The sequence below is a fragment of the Equus quagga genome, chromosome 17, assembly GCF_021613505.1.
Source record: "Equus quagga isolate Etosha38 chromosome 17, UCLA_HA_Equagga_1.0, whole genome shotgun sequence".
In the NCBI taxonomy this organism is placed as follows: domain Eukaryota; kingdom Metazoa; phylum Chordata; class Mammalia; order Perissodactyla; family Equidae; genus Equus; species Equus quagga.
In genome coordinates this window covers 19,061,533-19,070,673 of record NC_060283.1, presented here as the reverse complement: position 1 = coordinate 19,070,673, position 9,141 = coordinate 19,061,533, and the positions used below count along the sequence as shown (strand labels likewise).

The following is a 9,141-nucleotide window of genomic DNA, read 5'->3' as shown; positions in this document are numbered from 1 at the left end:
TGGCTCTATCACTCTGCCATGTTATAATGTAATAAAAATTCTGATAAGAAGCTATCAATCTTCTTGGATCTAAGTATTGTAAGTTTCCTATATTTTTTTGTTTTAGTCTTTTATTCATTCAACAAATACTCATTGGGCACTGCTCTAGTCTGGCAATATGGACATTGAACATAGAGAATTCTTGCCTTCAAGATACTCCAAGTGTAACATGGGAGAGAGGAGGGAGACCAATACAACATAATGTGTAAAAAACTAGGATAGATCTGCAATCTGGGAACTATAGGAATACAGGAAATCCTTATAATCTAGCCTAGGATGTAGGAAGAGACCATCTTCCTTGTGGAGATGATATCTGAGCCTAATTCTAGGGTCTCGAGCTATGGATGGGACATGGTAGGTGCTTAAAAATATCTTTGGAGTAACTAAATGAATGATGGATGGATGGATGAAGGTTAAGGAACAAGATTTGATAATATGTGGTAGGTAATTTTGGAATTATAAGATAGACTAGCAAAGGGAGAAGTCAAAGACAACTCCCATGTATATGCTGAATGGTGGAAGGAATATAGAAAATATAGAAGGAGGTGCAAGTGAGACGGGGTAAGATGAGGACTTTAGTTTTTGAGGAGATGCCCATGTGCACTGAGAAGTGCAATTGGGGTTGCAAGTATGGTTCTTAAAATGCGACTTTAAAAATACTTATGGAAATTATTTTCCCATAACTAGTTATTTTTAATAAATTAAAGTTGATATATCTGTGTGTGTACAATTTTTATTACAAAAACTCTACAAAGATATTTTCAACCTGGAAAAAAGAATTCATTCTTATTGGTGAAAGTGCAAGAGATGAAATATTTTGAGAATTGTTCACTTTATCTGTTATTTAACTTTCTACTTTGTCAAAATTGCTAATTAGAAACACAGAAAATGATTTTCATTATTAGCAAGTCATTGCTCTGGGATTCAGGATTTGGAGTAATCATATTCCAGAAACACTAATTTCCCCCAATTTCTTGAAATGTCTTGAAAGACGTAGTAACACATTTTTCTTGGAAATTCTCTTTTCATCTAAGTCCTTGCTGTAGCTCAGGATTCATGGAAGGTCCACGAAACATCACGGAATTTTTCATGCTGGGACTCTCACAAAACCCCGAGGTGCAGAGAACTTTATTTGTGCTATTTTTGGTTGTCTACTTGGTCTCTGTTGGGGGCAACCTACTTATCATTATGACCATCATCTTCAGCCCCACCTTGGGCTCCCCTATGTACTTTTTCCTCTCATATTTGTCCTTTATTGATACTTGCTATTCCTCATGTATGACCCCCAAGCTCATTGCTGACTCCTTGTATGAAGGGAGAGCCATATCTTTTGAGGCTTGCCTGGCTCAATTCTTTGTTGCACATTTGTTGGGAGGAACGGAGATCATTCTGCTGACAGTGATGGCCTATGACCGCTATGTGGCGATCTGCAAGCCCCTGCACTACATGACCATCATGACCAAGCATCTCTGTCCCCTGCTGGTGGGAGTGGCTTGGATGGGGGGCTTCCTGCATTCTGTGGTTCAGCTCCTCCTGGTCCTTCTGTGGGCCCAATGTAATCAATCACTTTGTGACTTGTACCCCTTGCTGGAACTTGCCTGTACCAACACATTTGTCATTGGTCTACTGGTGGTCGCCAACAGTGGTGTGATCTGCTTGTTGAACTTCCTCATGCTGGCTGCGTCCTACATTGTCATCCTGCACTCTTTGAGGTCTCACAATGCAGAGGGGAGACACAAAGCCATCTCTACCTGTGGAGCCCACTTCACTGTTGTTGCCTTGTTCTTTGTGCCTTGTATATTTATTTACACGCGGCCATCAACTACTTTGTCCGTAGACAAAATAGTGGCTGTATTTTATTGTATTTTGACACCAATGTTCAACCCTTTGATTTATACACTGAGAAATGCAGAGGTGAAAAATGCCATGAAAAATCTTTGGAAAAAATAAGCAATTGTGGATGGAGGATATAGATTCAGTAGGGAAAAAAAAAAACAGTCACTTTTAGTACAAATTGATATTGTCATGATAAGAGCTGAGAGATCATCAAAAATTTTCAGAGTAAAATTGATTTGAATGTTTGACATTGTCTAATCTATCTGATGTCCTATATTAGTGACCAAACAAATGATTATATAACACTTGAATTTCTTCTTAAAAGTTTACCCTAAATAGCAGAGCGTGGAAATGCCACCTCTCTCTCGCTCACCTTTGTCTGAGATGGAATCTTCATTAATCTGGGGCATTGAGAGTCTATGATGAGCAGAATCCCCTTGTCGAAATGCTACTAACCTAGTCTTCCAACTCTGCATGTCAGAATATTGATCACAGTAGTTATTGATGGTTCACTTATATCTGATTACTAGCTACAATAATGTCAGAAAGAATCTGTAGCTTGGCTCTTTTAGAATAAAGAAAATTCAATTAGGAATGACTGAATTTAAATCATGGAAGTCTGTAGAATAGGCTTATACTAAAATTAATGTAAATATGATTATATATAATAAACTATAATGTGTTGTGAAATTCTGAAACAAATGTCTAAATATTGTATACATGTGACACCCCCCCACACACACATACACTGTATAGTTTATTGAGCAGTGACTTGGTGTTAGACATTGTGCTCATCACTTTATACATGAGATCTCATGTTGTGCTCATAACAAGTTGATGTGGTTTGCTTTTTATTTATTTTCATTTTTTCTGAGGAGGATCCCTGAACTAACAACACGAGTTGCCACTCTTCCTCTACTTTATATGAGGGTTGCTGCCACAGTGTAGCTGATGAGTGGAAGCCATGCCTTAAGCTCAATCCTAATAGTTAATATTCTGCCAACCTTACTCACAGCCTGTTCTTCTCCCTTGGTATTTTATTAATTGTGATAAAATATACATAACATAAAAGTCACAATTTTAACCATTTATCTCCAGAACTTTTTCATATTCCCGAACTGAAACTCCATATCCATTAAATAATTGCTCCTCATTCCCCTTTCTTCCAGCCCCTGGAAGCCAATCTTTTACTGTTTGGTTCTATGAATTTGACAAATTTTTATACTTCATCTAAGCGAAATTATGCAGTATTTGTCCTATCAATGACTTATTGCGCTTAGAATAATGACCTCAAGACTCATCCATGTTGTCACAAATGGAAGGGTTTCCTTAGTTTTTAAGGCTGAATAATATTCCATGTATGTATATACCCGATTTTTTTTAATCTATGCATTTGTTAATGGACATTTAGGTTGTTTCCACATCTTGGCTATTGTGAATAATTCTGAAATGAACAGAGGACTGCAGATAATTTCTCGAGATCTTAATTTCAATTCTTTTGGATAAATACCCAGAAGTGAGGTTATCAGATCAAATGGTAATTCTTCTTTTAATTTTTCCCCCAATTTTATTTATTTATTTATTTAAATTGCAGTAACATTGGGTTATAACATTATATAGCTTTTGGATGTACATCATGATATATTTAGAATTCTGTGTAGATTACATCATGTACACCACCCTTTCCAAAAACTAATTATAGTCCATCCCCTCACATGTGAGCCTAATCACCCCTTTTGCCCTCCCTGCCTTCCCCCATGGTAACCACCAATCCAATTTCCATTGCTATGTGTTTGTTTGTCGTTGTTTTTATCTTCTACTTATGAGTGAGATAATACGGTATTTGACTTTCTTTGCCTGACTTATTTCACCCAGCATAATACCCTCAAAGTCCATCCATGTGGTCACAGATAGCCAGATTTCATCATTTCTTATGGCTGAGTAGTATTCCATTATGCATATATACAACATCTTTTTAATCCATTAGTCCCTTGATGGGTACCTAGGTTGCTTCTAAGTCTTGGCTATTGTGTATAATGCTGCAGTGAACATAGGGGTGAAAGTATCTTTATGCCTTTGCATTTTCAAGTTCTTTGAATAAATCCCCAGGAGTGGGATAGCTGGATCATATGTTAGATCTATTCTTAATTTTCTAAGGATACTCCATACTGCTTTCCATAGTGGCTGCACCAGTTTGCACTCCACAAGCAGTGAACAGGGGTTTCCATCTCTCCACACCCTCTCCAACATTTGTTGTTTCCTGTCTTGTTAATTATAGCCATTCTGACCGGAGTGAGGTGCTACTTCATTGTAGTTTTGATTTGCATTTCCCTGATAGCTAATGATGTTGAGCATCTTTTCACATGCCTGATGGCCATCCATATATCTTCTTTGGAGAAATCTCTGTTCAGATCTTCTGCCCATTTTTTAATTGGATTTTGGGGTTTTTTTGTTGAGCAATATGAGTTCTTCATATAATTTGGATATTAATCCCTTATCTGATATGTGGTTTGCAAATATCTTCTCCCAATTGTTAGGTTGTCTTTTCATTTTGGTGATGGTTTCCTTTGCTGTGCAGAAGCGTTTTTGTTTGACATAGTCCCATTTGTTCATTTTTTCTTTTCTTTCCCTTGCCTGGTCAGACATGGTACTTGAAAATATGCTACTGAGGCCAATGTCAAAGAGCGTACTGCCTATGTTTTCTTCTAGAAGTTTCATGGTTTTGGGTCTTACATTCAAGTCTTTAATCCATTTTGACTTGATTTTTGTGCATGGTGTAAGGGAATGGTCTACTTTCATTCTTTTGCATATGGCTGTCCAGTTTTCCCACCAACATTTATTGAAGAGACTCTCCTTTCTCCATCATATGCTCTTGGCTCCCTTGTCGAATATTAGCTGTCAATAGATCTGTGGGTTTATTTCTGAGCTCTCGATTCTGTTCCATTGATATAAATGTCTGTTTTTGTTCCAGTACCATGCTGTTTTGTTTACTACAGCTTTGTAGTATATTTGGAAATCAGGCATTGTGATACCTCCAGCTTTGTTCTTTTTCTCAGGAATCTTTTGGCTATTCAGGGTCTTTTGTTGTTCCATATAAATTTTAGGATTCTTTGTTCTATTTCTGTGGAAAATGTTGTTGGAACTTTGATAGGGATTGCTAATCTATAGATTGCTTTAGGAAGTATGAACATTTTAACAATATTACTTCTTCGAATCCAAGAGCACAGAATATCTTTCCATTTCTTTGCATCTTCTTCGTTTTCTTTCAACAATATTTTATAGTTTTCAGTGTACAGATGTTTCACCTCTTTGTTTAAGTTTATTCCTAGGTATTTTATTCTTTTTGTTGCAATTGTAAATGGGATTGTATTCTTAGTTTCTCTTTCCACAACTTCTTTGTAAGTGTAGAGAAACGCAACCGATTTTTGTACGTTGATTTTGTATTCCGCGACTTGACTGCATTCCTTTATTCTTTCTAAAAGTTTTTTAGTGGATTCTTTATGGTTTTCTAGATATAAAATCACGTCATCTGTAAAGCATGACAGTTTCACTTCTTCTTTTCCAATGTGGATCCCTTTTATTTCTCTTTCTTTCCTGATTACTCTGGCTAGGACTTCCAAAACTATGTTAAATAAGAGTGGTGGCGTAGACATCCTTGTCTGGTTCCTGTTCAAAAACTGAGAGATTTCAGTTTTTCTCCATTGAGAATGATATTTGCTGTGGGTTTGCCGTATATGGCCTTTATTATGTTGAGGTATATTCCTTCTATACCCATTTTATTTAGAGTTTTTATCATAAATGTATGCTGCACCTTGTCAAATGCTTTCTCTGCATCTATTGAGTTGCTCGTGTGGTTTTTATTCTTCATTTTGTTAATATGGTGTATCACGTTGATAGATTTGTGGATGTTGATCCATCCCTGCATCCCTGGAATGAAACTTATTTGATCATAATGTATGATCTTTTTAATGTATTGTTGTATTTGAGTTGCTAGTATTTTGCTGAGGATTTTTGCATCAATGTCCATCAGTGATATTTGCCCGTAATTTTCTTTTTTTGTACTCTACTTGTCTGGTTTTGGTATCAGGATAATGTTGGCTTCATAGAATGAGTTAGGATGCCTCCACTCCTCTTCAAATTTTTGGAAGGGTTTGAGAAGGATAGATATTAAGTCTTCTTTGAATGTTTGGTAGAATTCACCAGGGAAGCCATCTGGTCCTGGACTTTTACTTTTTGGGAGGTTTTGATTGCTGTTTCGATCTCCTTATTGGTGATGGGTCTATTCAAATTTTCTACTTCTTCTTGGTCCAGTTTTGAAAGGTTGTATGTTTCTAAGAATTTATCCATTTCTTATAGATTATCCAATTTATTGGCATATAACTTTTCATAGTATTCTCTTATTATCTTTTGCATTTCTGAGATGTCCATTGTAGTCTCTCCTCTTTAATTTCCGATTTTTTATTTGAGCCTTCTCTCTTTTTTTCTTGGTGAGTCTAGCTAAGGGTTTGTCAATTTTGTTTATCCTTTCAAAGAATCAGCTCTTGGTTTCATTAATTTTTCTATTGTTTTTTTAGTCTCTATATCATTTATTTCTGCTCTGATTTTTATTATTTCCTTCCATCTGCTGATTTTGGGCTTTCTTTGTTGTTCTTTGTTGCACTTTTATATTGTCTATTTGGGATTTTTCTTCTTTGTTGAGGTAGGCTTGAATTGCTATGAGCGTCCCTCTTAGAACTGCTTTTACTGTATCCCACAGGTTTTGGCAAGTGGTATTTTCATTTTCATTTGTCTCCAGGAATTTTTTGTTTTCTCCTTTGATTTCTTCATTGACCCAATCGTAGTTCAGTAGCATTTTGTTTAATCTCCACATTTTTGTGGCTTTTTTGGTTTTCTTCCTGTAGTTGATTTCTAGTTTCATACCTTTGTGGTCAGAAAAGATGCATGGTATTATTTCGATCTTCTTAAATTTATTGAGACTTGTTTTGTGGCCTAATATGTGATCAATCCTGGAGCTGTTCCATGTGCATTTGTAAAGAATGTATATTCTGTGGGTTTTGGATGGAATGCTCTTTATATATCTCCTAAGTCCGTCTAGTCTCATGTGTCCTTTAAGGCCAGTGTTTCCTTATTTATCTTCTGTTTGGATGATCTATCCATTGGTGTAAGTGGAGTGTTAAAGTCCCCTACTATTATTATGTTACTGTCTGTTTCTCCTTTTATGTCTGTTAATAATTGCTTTATATATTTAGGTGCTCCTATGTTGGGTGCAGAAATATTTACAAGTGTTATATTTTCTTGTTGGATTGTTCCCTTTACCATTATATAGTGCCTGTTTTTGTCTCTTGTTACAGTTTTTGTTTTAAAATCTATTTTATCTGATATAGGTATTGCTACCCCTGCTTTCTTTTTTTTCCCATTTACATGAAATGTCTTTTTTCATCCTTTCACTTTCAGTGTGTGGGTGTCTTTAGGTCTGAAGTGTGTCTCTTGTAGGCAGCATATACATGGGTCTTGTTTTTTTCTCCAACTCACCACCCTATGGCATTTGATTGGAACATTTAATCCATTGACGTTTAAAGTAGCTATTGATAAATATGTATTATTGCCATTTTATTCCTTTTTTTTCTGGGTATTTTAGTAGTTCTTCTCTGTTCCATTCTTTTTTTCTTGCTCTCTTCCCTTGTGTTTGGATGGCTGTCTTTAGGAACATGTTTGATTTCTTTTGTCTTACTTTCTTGCTTGCTTATTATAGATTTCTGATTTGTGATTACCATAAGTATGCTATTCAATATTCTATGTATATAGCAGACTATATTGAGTTGGTAGAACTTTTAGCTTGACCTCTTTCTAAAAGCTCTACTTTTTCACTCCCCTCCTCCCACATTTTATGTTTTTGAAATCATATATAGTCGCTTGTTTAGTGTGTGTCTATCCATTACCCTCTTATCATTGAAATAGGTGATTTTAGTACATTTGTCTTTTAACTTTCATATTATCTTCACAGGTACTTGATCTGCTACCTTTATTATATTTTTATCTTTACAGGTTATTTTATTGCCTGTTTTTTGTTGTTGCTGTTTTGTTTTTTTGACATTTTTTTTTATCTCTATTTGTGGTCATTGCTTTCCCACTTAAATAAGTCCCTTCAGCATTTCTTGTAGAACTGGTTTCATGGTGATAAACTCCTTTAATTTTTTCTTGTCTGGGAAGCCCTTTATCTCTCCTTCCAATCTGAATGACAACCTTGATGAATAGAGTATTCTTGGCTGTAGGGATTTTTGTTTTAGCACTTTAAATATGTCCTGCCATTCTCTTCTGGCCTATAGGGTCTCAGCTGAGAAGTCTGCTGATAGCCTGATGGGCTTCCCTTTATATGTCACTTATGGCCTTCCTCTTGCTGCTTTTAGGATTCTCTCTTTGTCTTTAATTTTGGGCAATTTAATTATAATATGTCTTGGTGTGGGCCTCTTTGGACTTATCTTGTTTGGAGCTCTCTGTACTTCCTGAACTTGGATGTCCGTTTCCTTCTTCAGATTAGGAAAATTTTCATCTTTTATTTCTTCAAATAAATTTTCTGCTCCTCTGTCTCTCTCTTCTCCTTCTAGGACACCTATAATCTGAATGTTGGCATGCTTGATATTGTCCCAGAGTTCCCTCAGACTGTTCTCATTCTGTCTAATTGTTTTTTCTTTTTTCTGTTTTGCTTGGGTGATTTCCTCTAGTCTTTTGTCTAGCTCACTGATCGGTTCTTCTGCATCCTCTACTCTGCTATTGAGTCCCTCTAGTGAATTTCTCATTTCCAGTATTGTATTCTTCCTTTCTGATTGTTTTCTTTATATGTTCCAGTTCTTTGCTGATGTGCTCAATGTGCTCATCCAGTCTTCTTCCCATATCTGTGAGCATCCTCATTATATTTTGTTTGATCTCTTTGTCAATAAGTCGCTTGTTTCTGTTTCATTTAGCCCTTTTTCTGTGTTTTTGTCCTGTTCCCTTGTTTGAAAAGTATTCTGTTGTCTCCTCATCATGCCTCTTTCTCTGTGCTTATTTCTATGTATTAGGTGAGTCAGCTACGTCTGCTGATTTTGGAGGAGTGGCCTTTTATGAGATGCCTTATGAGGCCCAGCAGTGTGCTTCCCTCTTGTTACCAGTCCAAATGATCCAGGAGTGACCCCTTTGTGGGCTACTTGTGTCTTTCTGCTGTGGCAGCATTTGCTCTTACTGAGGTACCCAGGGAGTCTAGTCTTTCTTTCCCTGGCTAGATGTTTG

General features: G+C 36.3%; 1 protein-coding gene across 1 annotated transcript; it reads left to right on the top strand.

Annotated features, from left to right (window-relative positions):
* The first annotated feature begins 1,095 nt into the window (after nucleotides 1–1,095).
* LOC124228340 (olfactory receptor 140) lies at nucleotides 1,096–1,989 on the top strand. The gene has a single exon (XM_046642768.1). It carries the CDS (start codon nucleotides 1,096–1,098, stop codon nucleotides 1,987–1,989), a length of 894 nt encoding a protein of 297 aa, XP_046498724.1.
* Nucleotides 1,990–9,141: the final 7,152 nt, after the last annotated feature.

Excerpts from the sequence above, each read along its gene's own strand:
- LOC124228340 (XM_046642768.1), top strand. The coding sequence starts at position 1,096 with ATGGAAGGTCCACGAAACATCACGGAATTTTTCATGCTGGGACTCTCA.